This window comes from Thermobia domestica, chromosome 1 (genome assembly GCF_964235325.1).
Source record: "Thermobia domestica chromosome 1, izTheDome1.hap1.1, whole genome shotgun sequence".
In the NCBI taxonomy this organism is placed as follows: Eukaryota; Metazoa; Arthropoda; class Insecta; order Zygentoma; family Lepismatidae; genus Thermobia; species Thermobia domestica.
Window position 1 is genome coordinate 158,245,519 of NC_137454.1, and position 23,005 is coordinate 158,268,523.

General features: G+C 36.5%; 1 protein-coding gene across 1 annotated transcript in view; it reads left to right on the top strand.

Moving 5' to 3' along the window:
- The first annotated feature begins 1,006 nt into the window (after nt 1-1,006).
- Nucleotides 1,007-23,005, top strand: part of LOC145669002 (sodium channel protein Nach-like) — a 192,482-nt gene continuing 170,483 nt past the window's right edge. Inside the window, exon 1 of the mRNA XM_081737368.1 lies at nt 1,007-1,137. Coding sequence (XP_081593494.1) covers nt 1,049-1,137 — 89 coding nt within the window. The 5' untranslated portion in view covers nt 1,007-1,048. The remainder of the gene's footprint in view (nt 1,138-23,005) is intronic.

Here is a 23,005-nt window from a genome sequence, read left to right on the forward strand (position 1 = left end):
TGTTCTCGTCGCTTACAACACTGAGATTTTTTAGAAGGAAAGTCTCCAGGCGAGCATTTAAAGTATAGTAGTTACAAACTCATTCAGCATTCCGCGATTTTAAGTTCTTTCTCAGCGTGTTCTCAGCTATGTGGATATAATCAAGGTCACAATTGTTCTCCAGAAAGCCGTCAACCACCCGCTTAAAACAGTCGAGGCTTCTTGTTGCCATGATACTCATTATCATTTGGAGGTGGTCGTCTGGTGATATTTATAAGTTAACACAAAACATAAGAATAATTTTAAGTTTCATACATTGCACCTTTCCATGGAAGCCACCGGAGACATATGATGGAAGTATGTCATACCTGACTAATCCTTTATAAAGTTTTAGCCGCCTAAGGCTGGTAGCACATTTACCAGAGGACAGGACAGCCGATTCGAAGTACAGTATTGCGAGTATTGCAACAAAGTCTCATACTGCATATTAACTCGAGCATTTGCTAGACAAAAGTCTCTCCAAACGTTGTGACTGAGGTAAAATCTTACTCTCCGCATCCTCTCCTGCCTTCCATCTGAATCATCTGGTCAATGTGCAGCCGGCCTAAAGTGGAGCTTCGTGGGCTTCATCCCCCCTACATTTTGTTTCAGGTGTAACATATGGGGTCAATTTACATTGGAGGAATTAACAATCATGAAGACGAATAACAGGAAAATAAATGGGCAAAAATCGGCTAGGGCTTGTAGTTAAAGGTGCCATCCCAATATTTGTCTGTGAAACTAAAGAAAAAGACTAGAAGAAGCTCAGACAAGATAGCCGCCCACTGGATTGGAAATTGGTACTTCCCCACTGCGAAACAAGGACAACAACTATTAACTTACACTAATTCATTTTTAGTTCCTTCTAGTGAAACAATTTCTGAAAGTTACAAATCATATAATGAATGCTTGTGATATTTTGACTTTCGTGTATTTATCTAATATAGAGTTCTTCATTTTATTTCAGATAACTGGGATTTTTGTCACTGGCACAAACAATACCCAACTGAATTGTTGTGTGAGAGAAATTATGTTGCAGTGTTTAGAAGAAGTGTTTTCCAAATCTACTCTTCATGGGATTGGAGAAACTTTAAAACCAAAAAGATCACTCGGTGAAAGGTAAGATATTTAGTAATTATACGGTTAGAACTCATAGATTTATTTATTTATTTGCTATAATAATTTAGTACCAAAGAATAACACAGTGTTTCAAGAAGTAACAACTAACATAATGCTGAAACCGATTGTTTGCTGTATATTAAGCATTAGATTGTATTTTGCATAGTTTGAAGGAACTATGATGGAAGAAAGTTCACTTCTACGAATAAGATTGTCTATGCATCTGCAGAGGATTCAAACACCGCGTCGTTTTGAAGCCCATAAAAATATAAAACTCATTGAATAAATAATCGGAACAAATGTGTAAAAGCCCTATTCATGATTAGTGGTGGACACAGAAGGGGAAGCGGTGGCGTGTGCCCCTCCCTCAAAGGAAAAATAATTCTTTTTTATGTTATTTCTACGAGACGAGGCTAGAAGAATACATATATTTTAGCTATTTTTAGGACTAGGCTAAGGTTGAGAGACCAGCAGCTACAGAAATTTACATATATTCAGAACGCAGGTTTAGAGTCCGGTTAGCAAAGAGCTAGGAAATCAGTTTTCTACCTCAACGAAGATGTAGCCAGTAGAAATGGTAGAGCGCAATACTCAGAAGGCTGTGCGTCTAGGATAGATAGATAGACTTTAAGTTTATCATGAACAGTGTTCAGAGAATAGGTGACAAAACAATTGTGGGTTGTATGAGAGGGAAGGATTATAAGGATTGCCTGTTATTTGCCGAGTTACAGCGTTGCTCCATCTGCTCCAGGAATCAGTACGATGACATCAAGAATCGTCTCTCAAACCACGACGCAGAGATCAACATGCAGATGTTGCAAAACCATGTCTCGATCTCAGGACATCAGGATCGCTTCCTCCTGGATTACGGGCTCTTTGTTCAGCTATACTTCTCGATGGTCGTGCTCTCCATTGATTAAGGAAAGAGTTCCTAGGCTTCTTCTGACCCTCGAGAGGCTAGCTCGACGTTTGGACTCTCTACCACAGAACTCGGGGGGTATTCATCCAGCACCACAAACAGAATGATAGGCGACGATCACCAACAGCGTCAGACCAGCGATCAGGGACGAATAACAACAGCCACAAGGCAAATTACCACTTTACGAAAGACTAACGAAAAGAATCGCATGATCGTTGTGGCCTGTGTATTTAAACGACGATTCTGTGAACGTCATGATGACATGACGCAGATCGTTGCTACTAGAGGGTGTCCTTTCTGGTAATGAAGTATCAGACCATGCTGACTACAGAAAAAAATTGGAAAGAGACTAAGAAAGTGACAATCTGGTTGTTGTTATTTTGAAGCCACATGGTTAGAAAAGGTAAGTTTCTGTAAGCTTATATAATATAAATTCTCCGACTAAGTGGAATGACTTATGTAACTGATGAGACGTTGAAGCTTTCTTCTTCTCTATTTGGGGCGATGTCCTGTCGTGTAGCTGGATTGATAGCCGATGGTAATCGATTTCTTTACAATATATATACTCAATTCACTAGACCAAGAATTACAGTAGAACTCCAATTTGTAGCTCCTAATCTTTCTACGTATCAATGTTATCTACAGATAATCAGAAGATAATAGTTCAAGCTCGTTTAGCCGAGTATGAAATTCCTTGAACGGAGTACAGCAAGAAATATTTGAGATCATAGAAATAAATTTCTTATTTGAACTGTTTATTAGTCTGAAGTAATTACGGTATATCAAGACATAGATATGATCATACATAAATTCACGTTTGATGTTTTTAGAATACTATATTCACTCACCTTCTTTGAGCTTACGCAGAGTTACATGAAATACTTCTCAGTCTAGAATTACGAGTGTCGTCCACAAAAAGCAACATATGATTTTCTTTTACAACTGCTTTCAGATTTATTTGTCGGAAATGTCTTTGCTTTGAGAAAAAAATACACATATTCACAATAATACCAAGATTACAAGCTTCAAATGTTGAATACTGATAATATTAATCTTCTTTCTTTCCTTCTAGTTAAGATCAACTACGAAATAATTATCAGTACTATATCACTTCACCAAATAAAACAATGATAAAATAAAATGTTGCTAGTTAAAAGAGATTGTAAATGCTTTGTACAGTTCAAATTCTTAAAAACGAGCAGCGAGAATTCTGTTGAGCTACTCCCGAAACATCCCGTTTACATAATAAAACTAAAATAACCATATACATGCAAAGATTATCGTTCCTGTACATAAGTATTCAGAAATTATGAAAGAAAAAGAAAGGAATACGCTAACATGACTAAATATTACCAATGAATATAATCAAAAGGTAGTTACTAAACTATTCAAATAGTTGGCTAGGAAAAGTTCCCTTTTATAGCACTACGACACTCTTTACTTCGTATGTTTTGTTTGTTTAATTAGAATGAACTTCGATATTCCAATCAAAAGATAGCTTCATAATTAACTAATATATTAAATGGAAAATACCACAAAGTAGCAACTGTTTCACTATCTCAAAGTTGACAGTTAAGCATGCACTAGCAAACCTGTATGATACGAAGATAATCTGCATTTAGTCCTCTTATACATAACATGCTCCACTATACTTCATCTGTGCCGGAATTCACCATTAACAAGTTGTAGATAATACCACTACGAATCTCTGTTCAAGAGAGGAAATTTGTATTATTTCATGTGTCAAGTTATTTTGGATAATAGCCAGTATTTCTTTACGTCATTCGGCCTATTCAGCTCCACGATTTTACTTACATAATCAAACTGTTCACCAGCAATCTCCTTTGTTCATCGAACGTACACTGCAGCTTCTATAAACTGGTTCTGGAATGATCCCATTTGAGAATCAAAATACTTCACTTCAAAATACTAGCAATACTTTGTACTACTGTAATTCGTACAAATTATAAATGTAACTTTCCTCAATGAATAATATTCTTCCTTTATCCAAATTATGCAATGCGCACGTGACCAAGTTGTGAACTATGTCAAATGGAATATTTTTATAGTACGCCGCAAGAATTTCAACTTAGCAATTCTTTCACCATTACTACAGCTTAAAAACAAACTGTATATAACAATTCTATAATTATCACTCACAAGAAACTTTGATAATCAAAATTAAAAATTGCAATTGAATAACAACTTCCTTTTGTGTTCATTTTCTTCCCATCAGTGCACAGAATAACGTGCGCCAATTCTCCATTACCAAATAGAAGAAGACAACGAAAGCTAAATAACTAGCACCAACAAAGAATGCTGAAATGTCCTTATTTAAGGATTAATATAAGTATATAAACTTACTGTTATGTTTGCATCATATTTACCTGCAACTAAAAGTTAAAATGAATGTCACAAGTAAATAAATATACATACATGGAGTAACCAAAATAGGGTTACTACAGAGTTCCCGTGTGGTCGAGAAAAAAAAACTGAAGAATCAGCGGAAGTTTTTTTCTTTATCTTGAATTTTCTAATAGCTCTTCCTTCTTTTCCCTAGAGCAATTGAATAGCTTTAAATTAGAGAAGTTTTGAGTACCTATTGGCTTACCATCTAATGTACTTAATTGGGCACTGTTTCTAAATATTCTTTCGACAAGATACGGACCAATGTAACAGTCTAAGTATTTACCAATTCGTTTATGCAAAGCAGAACTTTGATAATGAGTTTTTACCATTACCAGATCGTGTTCATGCAGTTCAGATTCCGCTAGAGATTTCTTGATTTTATTCTTTCGTTGATTTTTAGTGACGTTTACCTCTACCATAAGATGTTTCTCTTGTGGCGAGATCTTAAGTTCTTCAGGCCATGGATACCTAGACTTAAAATTATCAATGGCAGAGAAGTTCAGGAACAATTCAGCCGGAGCGAATCCTGTAGGGATAGATCGCGAATTATTTAACAAAGTTTGAACTTCGTGCAACTTCGTACTCCATTTCGTGTGATCCTTACTACAAAAACATCTAATAAGCTGATTTATTGATCTATGCTGCCGTTCAACTGGATTAGCCTTTGGATTGTAACTGCTAGTAGAAATGTGCTTGATACCCTTCTTGGAGCAAAACTCCTTCCACAACCTAGAGGTAAATTGACTTCCTTGATCAGTGATGACATATAAAGGATATGGGTAATGATAAAAGTATCTTTTCTCCAATACACCTAAAATTTCATTAGTATTAGCAGTACGTAGAGGGTAAAGACATACATAGCGACTATATACATCCGAGACTGACAGTACATAGTAATATTTGTCACTTCTAGGTAGCTTACCAATTAGGTCAATACTGAGCTTTTCGTGTGGCTTCGTTGCTTCTATATGTATGGTTTGCCTGGTGATTAATTTAGACGAAGGTTTAATACGAGCGCAAACAATACAATCATTTATGAACTTAGCAAACTCCTTTTTCATGCCTTTCCAATAAAATATTTGCCTAGCAAGGGAATAACATTTTATTAGTCCAAAATGAGCTCGATTGTGAATTTTTGATACTATTTCATTCACTAAAGACTGTGGTACTACCAAACGCCACTGGACTTGTTTACTGGTTGAAGATTTACTGAAAATCAAACCATTATATACCTGCAAATTCTCGTTTGAATTTACTTTACGTGCTAATGACAAACAATATGGATCTTTAGTCTGTTCTATCTTCCAAATTTCATGGTCCAAAAACAACTCACTATCCTGAAATACAAAATTCACATTGAATTCCTTTGTTCAGTTTCTTCTGGAGGATACCTTGACAAAGTGTCTGCTACAAAGTTGAGCTTTCCGTCAATGTGAACGAATTTCAAATCAAAATGTTGTAATCTAAGAAGTAACTTAGTAGTACGTACATCTAAATTTTTAACAGTAAATGCATGTGTAACGGCTTTGTTATCTGTATGTACTATGGTAGGTCTACCTGTAATAAAGCAAGCGAAATATTCACATAAATAAACAACAGCAAGAAGTTCCAATTGATACATTGACAATGACAATTCGTGTGGCTTAATCCGGCGACTGGCATATGCTATTACTTTCACATCATCTTCATCATCAGGGATTTGAGCAACATATCCGGCTAAACTCTCGGAATTTGCATCTGTAAATAGATGGAACGGTAATTCAAAGTTAGGTTGACAAAGTGCGGGAGGTGAACTTAACAACCTTCTGAGAATATAGAAAGATTCCAAAGCTTTCTCGGTCATCACAAATTTCGCTTCCTTCTTTGTGAGATCAAACAATGGATTAGGAATTGAAGTAAAGTTATTTATGAACTTTTTTCTCCACACAGCTATACCTAAGAATTTCCTTAAGTGCTTCTTAGTACGTGGTACGGGGAAGTTACGAATTGCTTCATTCATTTTTGGGTCAACCTTAACATGTTTTCCACTAACAACATGACCTAAAAATGTAATCTCTTTCATTAGGAATTTACACTTCTTTAGATTCAATGAAAGATTCGCATTCAAGAGAGTTCTGAAGACTCGCTCTAAATGTTCAAAATGATTATCTAAATTCTCTGAAAAGGTCAATATATCATCAATATATATAATTACAAAGTTTCTAGTGTTCAAACTAAAGAGCTGATACATTATGTCTTGATAAATAGCACAACTAGACTTCAGTCCCATTGGTAAAACACGAAAGGAGAGCTGTCTACCTTCAAACACAAAAGAAGTACACTTATAAGAGTCAGGATGTAATGGCACTGAATAATAAGCATCTTTAGTATCACACGAAGAAAAGTAAGAAGCTCCCGCAACTCGGTTCAACAGGTCATTAATAGGTTCCACCTGAATATGAGGCGCTTCTACTTTCTCATTAAGAGCTCTTAAGTCTAATACAGGGCGAACACCACCATTTGGTTTCTTTACGCAGTGCATAGAGTTTCGGTATGGACTTGGCATCTCTACTATTATGCCCCAATCCAACCACTTCTGGATATGAGCTTCTAATTCTTTCCTCATGCTACAAGGCACTGGATAAATTTTCCCTACTACAGGTTTCTCGTCACTCAACTGGATCTTGTACGGAGAAACATTGAGAAGACGAGGTTTCTCTGAAAACAAAGTTCGATATGTTAATAACAGCTTCAGTAGACGTTCTCTGACATCAGGATCCAAATCTGACCTAGCATTTACAGTCATGAATTTCTGTCTCAGAAACTAAATATCTTTCATCAATATCAGCTGAAGAGCTATTAATTTGCAAACCTGCAAGGCAAACATTAACCTGAGATAAATTTATTTTTACTTGACAACCATGCTTATCTTCAACTTCTAAAATATTCTCTCTTAAATTTAAAATAGCCTTGTATTCCTGAAAGAAAGGCATACCTAAAAGCATGTCAGTTTTTAAATTTTTAATTACATACACAAGCATTTCAAACAATGTTCCATTAATGTTTAAATTTAATATCTGCATTCCCTTTACACTATAGTTAGTAGGACCAGCAAAACCTGAAAGTGAAATATTAGTAGCAGGCAAAAGCTTTGCCGAGGGAAATTTATCTTTAATTTTTAACCACACTTCGTAGTTTAACAAATTTATCTCACTTCCTGAATCTATAGTACATTTCAGTTCCATGCCTGCAATGCAACCTCCTATAGTCGGGGACCTATAGGTAACAGAATTTAAATCGCAGGTATTAGGTAAATCTTCTTCTACCACGAACCTTACTTGTATGGCTACTGGCCTATTAAATTGCTTGCTATTAGATCGAAATTCCAAATTCTCATTAGTGGGATTAACTGAAATAGTTTCTTTAACACCTAAAATATTATCATCAACTATACTTGAACTATTCACGAAAACAGACCGACTTACTCCTGGTTCACTGCAGCCAATCAGCGGCCTGGATGATGACTGCGTGAGAAGTTTCCCTCATTACTACTCCTTACTGGCGCAGATGGGTAACTTCGACAGTGATTTGTAATATTACCTGAATCGTCTTCAGCATGCACTTCAGCCTGACAAACTTCAACCTCTGATCGCGATTGTGCATTCCTTCCCTTAAACCTACCATGATTTGCATCATAACTCGTGCTCTTGGGTTCAGTTGGCTCAGTGTTATTAATCTGATCACTTATTTCTTGATTATTTTCCTCTGCATTGGTATTATAATACGGACGACGATTTTTCTTAAAATACCAATTTTTCTTTTGATTATGGTATTCACAATTACAGTTACATTTTCCTTGCCTAGCAGTACTATTCTGACTGAAAATTTTCTTGTCAGCAACAGTATTAGCATGTTTATCTGAATAATTAATCACTTGTTTGTCAATAGTACCATTATTCTTTTCATTATTGTTATCATTCCTCTCCTGCTTTCTACTAGACTGAAATTGTACATTTCTTACATTAAATTTCCTTTTATTATCTCTTTCGTAATTTACTTTATGTGTTTTACCAAAACCGTAACTCGACTCTATTCCCAACTTACTCTTTTCTTCAAGAACATTCGAATCTAATTCCATTTCAGTAATGCACTCTACTAATTTTCCTACTGTACGACAATATAGTAATCTTAGATATTTAGCATACGAGGATGGAATAGCGTCTAAACAAAGATTTACAACTTCTTCCTCGTCCGGGTTTTCTATTAAGTTGGAATATTGGTAATATAACGACCACACAAAGTCTGCTATGGATGAGTATTCCGTACTATTGTATCTCAAAGACTGTAACTGCTTCAACTGAGCTCTAATGATTCGAGGATTGGTATACTGCTTGAGAAACAGGATGCGAAAATCTTGGTAGTTTTGTATCTGCAATTTCACGCTATTAAACCAAGCTAAAGCAGACTCACGAAGTCTCTTTTCAACAATTATTAGCTTATCTGTTTCATTTATCCTTGCTATTTCAAAATCTTGTTCTATTTCTTTCAAGAACTTTTTGGCACTATAGTTTAGAATTTGACCTGTAAATTCAGGAAAATTAGGTAAATCAGAAAGCTTCAATGCTTTACCAACATTTGTGTGGCTGAAATTGTGATTTTGCCCCAAAGGACTTTCTGTTTCTACCATTTCAAGTGGTCTGATCGAACTTTGGAATTGCGGCTGTCCATTAATTAAATTATTCAAAGAAATAGGTGATGAGTGCTTACATGCAGGCAAAAACTCACTGTGAGCGGCATCATCAAAACTAACAATAGGTTTGCTTGTGCTAGTGAACGTAAGACCTGTATTACTAGTCTTATTGACCGAAAAGTTTGAATTATGAGACAAATTACTGGGAAATGGGAAAGATATTGATTGATTGGAAACCGATGTTCCAGCTATAGTATTAACCACGCTACTAGTAACTACAGAACAACAGCTAACTGTCACCGGTACGGTTCCTAGGTAAGTATTAGCCAAAGAATTGACTAAAATTTCTCTTTTATTAGTTTCCTTAACTACCGAATTCTGTTCCCGAATGCTTTCTACGACTGAACTTAATTCGGAACGAATTGACTCAACTTCACTTGCAAGAGAATTCTCTCTACTCTTACACAAGTGAATTTCATTCTCGATCTCCACGAATCGATCATTTAACCCTGACATTCTTTGTTCTACATCAGTCTCTACATTATTTATTTCTTCTCTTAAACTAACATTCATCTCATCAGTTTTATTCTCAAGTGAATCAACTTTTGATATTATTTCACTTAATGCCTGTTTAGTTGTTCCAACAACCTGTTTAACCTGATCCTTAAGTTCAGCACTTTCTTTAGTAACCTCATTAAATCTTTGATTCATATTTTGATTCAAACTGTCTAAGTTACCTTGCATAGTATTCTCAAAACTAGCTAATTTCTCTAGGATCAACATTATATTAGTAGTTTCGCTTCCAGTATCTTTAATCACTGAAGACACTGACGCCTGACGAAATTCCTTACACACAAAAACAACAGAAGGTTCGGTTAGCGTAGCATAAGCACTTGCTGCTAACCCTTCACATTTTAAGTGCCTCCAAAATTTACACTTACTACACTCTACAGCTCTCCCTGTAGATTTATCACAACATGAGAATTTACTATCTACTAGGTCAACGGTTTCTTCTATGTCTGACATGTTTTTTTTTACCAAACTAAAACTATGCTGAACTAATGAAATATGGAATTTACTCCCAAATAGAATTACTCAAAACACTGAATAGCTCAACTTTCTCACGCTCACCTTACGGATTTGAACCGCAATGTACACATTCGATCTCTTTTCTTTTTTTTACTTCCGATCAATTATCATACAAGACAAAATCCTGTTGGCTGGGTCGCCATTAAAATCTGTAGCTCCTAATCTTTCTACGTATCAATGTTATCTACAGATAATCAGAAGATAATAGTTCAAGCTCGTTTAGCCGAGTATGAAATTCCTTGAACGGAGTACAGCAAGAAATATTTGAGATCATAGAAATAAATTTCTTATTTGAACTGTTTATTAGTCTGAAGTAATTACGGTATATCAAGACATAGATATGATCATACATAAATTCACGTTTGATGTTTTTAGAATACTATATTCACTCACCTTCTTTGAGCTTACGCAGAGTTACATGAAATACTTCTCAGTCTAGAATTACGAGTGTCGTCCACAAAAAGCAACATATGATTTTCTTTTACAACTGCTTTCAGATTTATTTGTCGGAAATGTCTTTGCTTTGAGAAAAAAAATACACACATTCACAATAATACCAAGATTACAAGCTTCAAATGTTGAATACTGATAATATTAATCTTCTTTCTTTCCTTCTAGTTAAGATCAACTACGAAATAATTATCAGTACTATATCACTTCACCAAATAAAACAATGATAAAATAAAATGTTGCTAGTTAAAAGAGATTGTAAATGCTTTGTACAGTTCAAATTCTTAAAAACGAGCAGCGAGAATTCTGTTGAGCTACTCCCGAAACATCCCGTTTACATAATAAAACTAAAATAACCATATACATGCAAAGATTATCGTTCCTGTACATAAGTATTCAGAAATTATGAAAGAAAAAGAAAGGAATACGCTAACATGACTAAATATGACCAATGAATATAATCAAAAGGTAGTTACTAAACTATTCAAATAGTTGGCTAGGAAAAGTTCCCTTTTATAGCACTACGACACTCTTTACTTCGTATGTTTTGTTTGTTTAATTAGAATGAACTTCGATATTCCAATCAAAAGATAGCTTCATAATTAACTAATATATTAAATGGAAAATACCACAAAGTAGCAACTGTTTCACTATCTCAAAGTTGACAGTTAAGCATGCACTAGCAAACCTGTATGATACGAAGATAATCTGCATTTAGTCCTCTTATACATAACATGCTCCACTATACTTCATCTGTGCCGGAATTCACCATTAACAAGTTGTAGATAATACCACTACGAATCTCTGTTCAAGAGAGGAAATTTGTATTATTTCATGTGTCAAGTTATTTTGGATAATAGCCAGTATTTCTTTACGTCATTCGGCCTATTCAGCTCCACGATTTTACTTACATAATCAAACTGTTCACCAGCAATCTCCTTTGTTCATCGAACGTACACTGCAGCTTCTATAAACTGGTTCTGGAATGATCCCATTTGAGAATCAAAATACTTCACTTCAAAATACTAGCAATACTTTGTACTACTGTAATTCGTACAAATTATAAATGTAACTTTCCTCAATGAATAATATTCTTCCTTTATCCAAATTATGCAATGCGCACGTGACCAAGTTGTGAACTATGTCAAATGGAATATTTTTATAGTACGCCGCAAGAATTTCAACTTAGCAATTCTTTCACCATTACTACAGCTTAAAAACAAACTGTATATAACAATTCTATAATTATCACTCACAAGAAACTTTGATAATCAAAATTAAAAATTGCAATTGAATAACAACTTCCTTTTGTGTTCATTTTCTTCCCATCAGTGCACAGAATAACGTGCGCCAATTCTCCATTACCAAATAGAAGAAGACAACGAAAGCTAAATAACTAGCACCAACAAAGAATGCTGAAATGTCCTTATTTAAGGATTAATATAAGTATATAAACTTACTGTTATGTTTGCATCATATTTACCTGCAACTAAAAGTTAAAATGAATGTCACAAGTAAATAAATATACATACATGGAGTAACCAAAATAGGGTTACTACAAATTATCCGATTCAATTGGGACCGATCCATTCGGATAATTGGATTTTTTTCGAAAAAGGTCCATTTTAATTTCCCTGTATGGATGTTGAAAATGGGAAAAGGGGAACTTTTCCACAAGAATCGGACCCGAAGTTTGGTTTCCCATAGAACGTTCTGCAAAAACCACTTGAAAACGGCATCTTCTAAATCTTTGTTTGTTGCTGCCTTCATTGATTTTCTTGAAGAACTTCGTTCCATCTTCGTTTTCAAGCACTGACACGAAGTTTAAAAGTGTAGGTTTGCTCCTTTTAATGTCTGAAATCGTTGATTGTCCAACACCGTACATCTTAGCCAACTGTTTACCCGTTACTCCGTTACCTTATTGCTCTATAATGTTTAGTTTATCCGCTAACGATATGAATACGTTTTCTTTTAGAAGGCATGGTGAACGGCGAAACGCACTCACAAACAAAACTACGCACTGACGTCAAAGAGTACTAGTAGGGTAAAACTAGAGGTTGACCCGGAACTAAATACTATTGAAATAATCTTTGGGATATGAGATCAGGTAGTTATGAGTGAATTAATCAGTGAATGCTAAAATCTGGAAGTTTGCGAAATTCGAGAAATTCCAGGTTGAAGTTGTAACTCAAAATTGCGTTTTGAAACAAATGCTGCTATTGAAGTAATATCAGTTAGTACATACAAAAGTTGTTGTATGCATGCAGTGCAATATATATTTCGTAAGACAGTGGCAATTTATAGTACAAATGTGTTGAAATTTCAATACTGGTACAGACGGTTATACACAGGGTAACTCAAAAGTCCGGTACGATAAGACAAATGGGTAAAATTTGCATCTGATGCGCGAGGTAAACATGGATGAGAATAAAAGTTCAATATTTTCGTAGTTTGCAAACGTACCTAGTTTGCAATTTTGTGAAAAGAAAGTCTCGTCAACGCTTTCAATATATTGCCCCTGACTCAACTTTAAAAATTCGAATTGTTATTTTCTGACTCCTTACTGTAAAAATAATTAAAATATATCTGTATGAATTTCCATTTCAATGTAATTTATATTAAATAGCCATTTTCTACGCTGTATGAATTCTTTATTATTTTATTTAAGCACAAAATACTTCTTTGAATTCTCTTATAACTTTATGTTTCCTTAATTTCAATGTTTAATTTCTTGTTTCTGAGCCTTGTATGCAAGTAACTACAACCCAATCATCAGTTATTACTTATTTTGTTTGTGAAGTTATTTTCTATATGCTGTCTTGATTGCATTCCTTGCCAGTATTTATTTCTCCTTCACCTCTGTACATGCAAGTCGTAATGACGCGTTCTATGTTTGGTTCACTAATAAAACAAATTTTGATCACTTTTCTTCCTAGAGGCTTCTAAGTTTGTGTATTTACTTTAATATAAGCACTACTTTTTATGAATTCTTGTTGTTACACCACATACTTCTTTGCATTATGTACACATTCACACACGACCTCCAGCGATCCTTGCGGATTCGTCCACGAATTCAGAGTTTACGGTACGCACACTTCAGTGCTCCAGTATATACTGACGGACATTAGCACAATGTTTGATTGTGAATTTAATGGCATTTTTCATGTTTTTTTTAATTAGAAGCTTTCTTCGCAATATGAATCGTCTACGGAAATTTTTATGCTTTCACGACCATTAGGGCAGCCATCGCCGTAGCAGTATCGACATGCAGACATAAACTTTAATCTACGTTTTCCTCAGGACCAGCTCGTGCTACTACATAATTTTCTTCCTAGTGTTTTGCACAGACAACATACAATTTTTAAGATGGAATTACGTGCTCTAGCTTCATCAGTAGTTTCCGTATAAAGCTGCTGACCTTTGAGTACCGTACCCCATCCAAGAGGATCTATTTCTGTCGTTGATAAAGTTTTTCATTGCTGTACTTGTATGTAAGTTCTTAACGAATGAAAATGCACGGCTCGGGGTGGGAGCTACTCGGGAACTGGTCTCGACGCTACTGCTGTCATTCGCATGTAGGTTGGGTAATGAACTAGAGGGGTATCGTCAGTTTGTGTACAGCCATACAAAATGACGAGAAATTGCTTGCCTGCTTTAAATCCAGTGACGAATTATCTGAAAGAAATACTGTACTTTTATACATTCTTGAGAGGTTACGTTCTTTTCAATTGTCTTCAGAACTTTTGCCTTTTCTTGGTTGTGGGGTACTGACATTGTTAGGCCCGTTAACTGCATGAATGAGCAGGGGATGCCTGCAAACTAGTGGTCCAATGTGACGCTGGATACTTCTGACATCATAGAGTGATTTCTGCTCAAACCTCTTTCCTCTAGTGTGATTTCATAAAATTTTACCACTGAATCATCAGCGTGATACAGCACCATCGTCAGTACATCTGTATCATAATCCACATCTGTAACTTGTTCTTCCTACGAACCATGCTAATTGGACTCGAAATAATTAACGTGTCATCATTACTCTGCGCTCTGTAGATGATGGGGCCATTTGATCCCAACTCTGTAGACAACAAACCTATTAGATGATTAATGTTCTTTTCATTTGAGAGGAACACATGTTTGTTATCATACGCTGGTGCGGTCAATGAAATTTTCACATCGGATGCTGCAGGATGAATCCTTTGACATTGATGCTCGTGGTCTTTAATTGAGGGTAACAGTCAAATACTACTATGCATGAAACATGAAAATGCTGACAGAAAAATTTTGCAGTATGACTGAAGCACATCCATCCATAATTAATATAGTTTAGATCATATTACGTGTCGAAGCAACATCCACCATCAATAAGGAATGACTCTGATAGCTTAGGTTCCTCAGATGCCTGCGGTATAAGGCTCTCAAATCCTTTCATAAGTGACTGAATTAGTGCAGTGTTTGGTGGTGTGGGAGTAGTTCATGTGCGAAATACTGGGATGGTGTGTGCTCGAGCTCAACGAGCCTAGCAAGTCGCCAGAAGAGAGTTGACTTGTAGAAATAGTGAATACTATTACGAATGTGAACTCCTTTTCCTACATGCTGTGATGCTTTGGCTTGGTCAGTCGTCTTCAATCTAATGGCATTCCAAGGTTTGTCATCCAACGTCTGTTGTATTCCATTACCAACAACGTCTACATCGTCACAGTTCACTTTGTCACCAATTCCTGCTATAGCGCCAGTGGCTACATTACGCAACGATGAGTCGTACGCTGAAAAAGGTTTATATTTATTCAGCCATTCTATTATAAGTCTTGGATTACTCCGGTCCCTCTTCATACGTGATGACAATAGCTCACAATGTCGTGCACTCTGTTGGCATTCAGTTCCAGTCAAAGATCTCCAAATAAATGTACACATTGAACCCATGTGTTCCACGTATTTTGTGTCATTCCACGACAGTGGGTTAAACTTCCTCTACTCTTGATAACAGGTATCGTACTCTGTTCAATTGCAAGTTCCGAGGGATTCCTTTCCAGTTTTCTGATGTTCGTCGGATGACATGATTACCATGGTTTTGAAACTGATCGTATAGACACGGATGTGTAAATTGTAACTGCTGCATCATCCGTTCACACTTAGCATACATATTGTGCCCTGTCGCAGCAAATATAGGTAGCATGCATGCCACAGCAGGAAATATTTTATACAGAAGTAAAATAAATATAGAAAATAAACATACAAAATAATTTTAACTATGTACGGATGTTCTATATATATATCTATATTTTACCTATTTGTCTTAGGGTGCCAGACTTTTGAATCGCCCTGTATAAGGGAAATACAACAATATAATTACTATTTTCAATTTAATAATTTAAAACATCATTAGAAACACAAAATAAATATATAAAATATATACACAAACAATAATGATGGTTATATCAAATGTGTTATATAAATCCAAACAGCAAAGTTGTTGAAAACTGTGGTCCAAAATTCAAGTACTCATAGAACAATTTTCGCAAAGTGCCATGCTTTAGCATTTCGCCCATGAAGAGTACCAATACCCATTAACGTTAGAGCAAAAGATCATTTCAATAGTATTTAGTTCTGGGTTGTGAGAAATTTTCGGCTATTTTTACTCTATTATACAGTTACAGTAGCGGGTCAACGACACACTGACTGCCTGATCAAAACGAACAGTGACAGTGGGCCGAGCCGACCACCTGGCTACGGACGACAACCAAAAATTGAACTCCACTATGAGACGGTTACCCAACATTCCAATAATGTTCGCGCTGCGCCTACACTAGCTTTGCGGAGGGAAGGACAATAGCGGGCGTAGACAGAATCATTATTTTGTGAATCGCAGTACGTTTCCGTCTTATTTTTTTCTGAAATTCTGAAAGTGATTCGGTAAATCAGCGATTCGGATAGTCGGAGTTCGGATAATTGGAGTTCTGATGTACTATTTTAGTACAATAACGGCCATATGTTAATAGTGCAACGATAGGTAACAAGGAAATAACTATTATCTAGAACATGGGTTTCTCAGCCTGGGGTTCCCGACTCCTAGGAGGTCACGAAGATAAGCGGAAGAGATAAATATAATTAGAATCTATTAATACCAGAAAATATTTTTAAATATTATTTTGAATTTTGTTCTGATAGGCATATTTTTTATACATAATGTTAAGAACAAAAAAAAAAAAAAAGGTTTACTAAACGTTTTCAACAGGTGCAGAGTTGTTTAAAAATCAATTTAAACGAAAGAAGTATGGTATGAAACTAATAAGAACTGCATATTGAAATGCCAGCAACAAAGCCTGCATATTGAAATACAATCAAAATTGAAAATTAATGAGATACCTGATCATGGTGTCATTACCCTAGTGCGGCAATGTTTTGTTCAATCTTTATGTCGCGCATTACTAAGTCATTTATAATACTCAATAACCTTTTAAAAAACTGATCAAGTTTTTTAAAACCAAATTTAGAAATGGCTTTATTTTTTTATCATATGACCCAAAATTAAGGAAGTTATGAAGTTTTAAAAATTTCAAACGGCCTTCATTTTGAAACAGTATGACGGATCGGACTCGATATTTATAATATGAATGAACTGACCAGATTTGGTTTCAATCCATTCCTTTTAGGGAAGTTACTATATCCACAATATACAAAAAATGGATTCTACTATTATAGAAACATCAGTTTCCGCAATAGTATGTTAAAATTACACACAAGCTTATTACAAACCAGAAATTATAAGCGGGTCGCTGGCAACAAGATGTGATAAAATGGGGGTCGTGGTAGGAATAAAGTTGAGAAGCACTGATCTAGAAATTGACAAAATGAACGAAATTTTCAGCTTACTGCTTTAATAAAACATTGCTATCTAAGTGTTACTTCGGCCTCTTCACCTGGATGCTATATTGAATCCAAAATGGTGAACTTATCGACCACATTCACGTCATCTGAATAAATATTTTTATGCTCTAAGAACCTTAAGCAAGTATCACGAGTCAAATAGAGAAGACATGTGAGTGCACACGAAAAAATTATAGCAGACATCTGAAAATATTAATTTCCATTGTACAGCCACCAGCAAAAGTATCCCCCCTAAGTGCTCTAATTCCATTACTTGGGGTCCAGATAATTTGCAGTTTGTAAAACGCCTGGGTAGATGCCACCCAACTTACACGTAACCTTTCTCGGCACTGATAGCAGTTGCTAGCACTGAGTCAGGTCTTTATGAAAGTAAAATTGTGAGTAGGAAATGTACGAAACATTTCTCCATTCTGAAATGAATCTCTATGGTTCGGAGCGTGTTATCCAATGAACACCATATATCTTATTAATCTCAATATTGCTGTGTATGTGATATATTATTTCTTTATATACTATATGTTCAAAGAAATAAAAATACTGACCAGCATGGATCAGAAAATGATTGAAAGTAAGTGAAAGAAAAAATGCTGGAAATAAATATGCAAATCATTGCCTCCATTGACAGAACTTCTCCAATTCTCCTCATTTCAACACCTTTTTCTTTCCGGAGAGGAAATCTTGCTTGTCACACTGAGAATCTATTGAAATTGAAATTGGAACATTTGAAAAAGTTTGAACCTGGCCAGGACTTGAACCTGGGTCTGCCGAATAGAAGTGCAATGCGTTAGCCACTTACCTATCGCGTCACTGCAGCTTCCGCTCAAACTATTAGCTAGTTAAAATCGTTGCATGTGAGACATGCACAAGATACTAATGATCGTATAAGGAGACGTTCTTATGTGAGTGTCACAATGACTTACTCGAGATTTTCTTCTTTAACTTAAGAACAAGTTATATAGACCTTCATCAATGAAGAAAATATCACGAAACGTTTTTCAAATTGAGGATACCTCATGGTTTTTAACGTTGCTTCCTATTTACATTACTATTCTTGCTCGCATTATGTTGTAATTTACAAAGAAGAAAAGACGGGAGACATTATTTTTCTTATTCTTTGAATTGTATCAACACATGCAGAAATAGAAAGTTCATTATTTTTCTTATTCTTTGAATTGTATCAACACGTGCAAAAATAGAAAGTTCTACTTGTATCCTCCGTAACTACTAGTTTATTTTCTTATTTTTGTGTGAGGAATTTTTGGCAGTTTACTGATGATTATGAGATAAAGCCCATTGGGGGTTTCGAATCCCTCTGAAGAGCAAAGTTGGAATTTTAACTGTCCTCGTTATTTTTGAGTTCGTGCTCCTGCCGTGTTTGGAATAAGTCAAAATGACTTGAGGTGCCACTGGCGAACAATACCACGCCTGGGGCGAATTAAAAAAAATGATTGGCAAATCATAAAAGTTCGGATCCCGTGAAAGTATTGCAGACCCGGGTTCGAATCCCGTCGTAGCAATTATTATTTTTAATTGGAAGGTATTGTTTACGTAATTGGTATTGTAATTCTGTATTATTATTATTGTTTTGTGAAGTCGAGACTTGGCTACATATTTTACATTTCATAAAGTTTTCCATTATTCAAGTTTGTTTGTTGATATGGAACGTATCTGAAATGGTGTATTGCTTAAAACATTAATATTTCTAACAGTAATAGTAGTAGAAGAAGTAGTAGAAACATAAGCAATTACTGGGAAACAATAACCTTTGTTTTAGATCAGTCGTATTTCTGACCCATACTAACGATATGCCTTACGTTATCATTAATTGTTCGCTAAACACTTTACGTTCCGAGACAGTATGTATCAAGGTTGATATGGTTGACATCATCTTGTAGTCGTCTTTCGTAGGTCACTTTTCTATCGCGAGTGCACTGAAGAAAGTCGTATCAACACTAAGACCGACAGAAATGGAATATTTTCCAATTTATCTTACATTGGAAGTATCAACATTACAAATGATGAAAATTTTCTTTAATTACCCAACGGGAATTGAACCAAGGACCACCAGGATGTGGAACGAACTCTTTTCCTACTACTCTAAAACATCGCTGTTAATTAAGAGGGTAAAAACTTATTGTGAAGTGTTTTCAGCAAATTGCACACTTTTACAATTTCAATGTTGTAAAACTCTTGTTTCAGTCATAATAAAATAGAAAGTGTTATGTAGAAACAATAGTGAAAAGAATTCAAATCTAAGTTGCCAAAGTAAATTGTTGAAAATGAGTGGTAGAAGTAGTATTAGTGGATGTTGTTGCAGCATTTAGATATGAGGAATTTTAACGCCCTGCTTGAGCGTCGAGACTAATGTTATGTGAAACTACAGTTTAAATATACAGATGGTGATCAGAAAAATGGAAACACCTGAACGAAATTGCAACTTACAAGATTAATATGGTGTCGAGCCACCTTTCGCCTTCAGAACAGCCTTGATGCGACGTGGGATGGAGGCATAGAGGTCGTGAATGGTAGCAAGTGGAATTTTACACCATTCCTCGTGCACGGCATCGGCCAGTTCTGTGAGAGAGGATGGAGGTGGAAATCGTCGCCGGAGTCGTGTTTCCAAGACGGACCACAGATGTTCAATTATGTTGAGATTTGGGGATTGGGCGGGCCAGGGGAGGTGTTGAACTTCATCCCGATGTTCCTCAAACCACGCTGCAACAACGGCAGTTGTGAATGGGTGCATTATCATCCTGGAAGATGGCATCATTGTCCGGGAACAACATCCGGACCATAGGATGCAAGTGGTCTCCTAAAATTGCGACATAATCATTGGCAGTGATTCGTCCGCTAAGTGTGACCACAGGACCCAATGAAAACCATGATATTGCAGCCCACAGCATCACCGAGCTGCCGCCATGTTTCACAGTTGGGCAGAGACACTACAGATCATAAGCTTCTTTGGGCGTTCTCCACATATAAACACGGCCCGTGGTTGGGAATAGGGTAAAGGATGACTCATCCGACCATATCACACGTTTCCAGTCCTCAACGGTCCAAGTTGAATGGTCGCGGCACCATTTGCGGCGTGCGAAAGCGTTATGGTCCCTGATGAGCGGTTTGACCCGTGCAACACGACCCCATAAGTACATGTCATGTAATTCGCGGCGGACTGTGATTGTCGAAACAGGGTGGGGGAGGTGCCGATTGAGTTCCTCCGTCACTTGCTCTGCAGTGGCACGACGGTTCTGCGTTACAATGCGCTTTAATACCCGGCGTGACCTGTCACTCATGATTTTCTTCTGCCCACTGCTCCCTTCTTCGATGTGGTTTTCCCTTGTGTTGTGTAGGCCATAATCACCTTCGACACTGTCCCACGCGACACACCTAACACAGTAGCCACTGCTGTCACACTCACTCCACATAACCGCGCACCAACAATTTGCCCTCTTTGAAAATCTGAGAGGTCTCCCATTTTACACTACCTCCGTCTGCTGCAGCCACTGGACACTGCTGTTCCACTGCGCCTGACGTAGTATGGAGACCGACCTAACACACCACCACCAGCGGTCCGGCGCTGCGGGCTCCACGACACCACTGCTAACCCATACATCTGACGTGTTGCCAACTACAGGTGTTTCCATTTTTCTGATCACCATCTGTATCTCTTCGGGTATTCCTTTATAGTTGTGTTCTTTCACGAGTCATTAATATATATTGCAGATTGTCGAGTTCAACATTTTATCCAGTTTACTCCAGATATTGATGAAATAAATATCTCTAACCGTAGGCCTGCGAAGAAATGATGTGTGGCCCGAGCCCTCAAACATACGTATCATACATATTTTCTGTTTATTACGTTATTTTGTATGGAAGTTTTGTTTTTGTGAAAATAGGAAAAGAAAACATATAATGTAAATAACCTGAAACTCAAACTATCCCATTCCGAAAGTATTGGTGAACCAGCGATGGGTAAGTAGCGGCCTCTCGGCAAAAATTGGATGCCCCGCAGCGACGATCCACTGTGACTCCACTTCCATTTTGAAAATTATACCACCATGTCAGAGACACGACGAAACGCCAATGAACCACAAAAATATTCCCCCAAAATATGTTAAATCGCCTATATGCGTGATTTGTTTTCATTAAAGTGAGGCTAAAATACAGTAAAAAATTATCCCGGAGTAGGCGCGAGGCACCAACCTTATGATTCGTAGGCGCGTGTTCTTCCGACGTCGCCACGGAGGTGATAAAGGAGACACCGTATATAGAGGGATAAATCGTTGCGGCCATTTTAATTTGGCCAGTAAGAGTGCTCCTTTAACCGTGTATATTCGAAGGTAACTTTTATAATAAAATTACGCGCATCTATTTACTTTATTTCATAGTTCTCCCATATTCACTTTGTAACGATCGATGACAGTTGTTACCGAAATTCATACAATTATGCGCACTCATCTCAATATTTTTTTTATTTTATGATGTAGAGGCAGGGCTTACTCTTGACCCCCGGAGTTCACATTAGAAACAATTCGTCGGGAAAATTAATATATAATAATAACCGCATAAATAGACTCACATAACTGACGATAGTTCGTGTTGGTTCCTTCGAGATTTTTCGCGACGAATCGAAGGAGTGTGACTAAATTGTAATCTTCCCTACCAAGGGCGGACTGGCCTGGGCGGGAAGGCAGGAATTCCCGCCTCGGCCCTTAGAGTCAATAATAATAATAATAATAATAATAATAATAATAATAATAATAATAATAATAATAATAAATTTTTAATAATTTTCACATACTACCAGTTAAGTAGAACTAATTCCATGTTATATATGATAGGGCCGCCTTGGGTACGGCCACGGCCACATGGACCCTTATAATTTGTTTTATCGAATGCCTGGCTACGCTCTTCTAAAAAGATGTGCACCAATACGAACAGGGCTTCATTTTAACAGGCGAAGTTTAATTGCCTATTTTAAAAAGAATGAATCCCAAAGGGCAGAACTGCCATAACGTCATATTTATTAGGTATACTATATTGAATATAGCTGTATGAAGTTACTCAAGACCTGATTACGAAACCCTGAAGAATAGCGGGGCCCTTACTAAATTTTCGGGGCTCTACTTTAGAATTCTGTCGCATGAGTCCCTAGTATGCAGAAAGAGGTTTAAAGGACCTTCTTGCGAAATCTGCGATACTCTAGTAAATCGACAGTTTCTTGGGGATTAGACCCCGACCATAGGCTCTGTTCCTTGGCACCCCGCTGATGTTAGCACCTATAGATCCCCTTTTATTGCTTCCCCTTCAATTTCCTGTAATTACGTTCCTGTCAAGAGAACTCAAAATCTTTTGCTGGGGGCTCAAAATCTGAAAGCTGCCATTGATCAAAACAGGCAAATAATTCTATTAATCGATTTATCATCTCAAGGATGTTCTATCTTAGG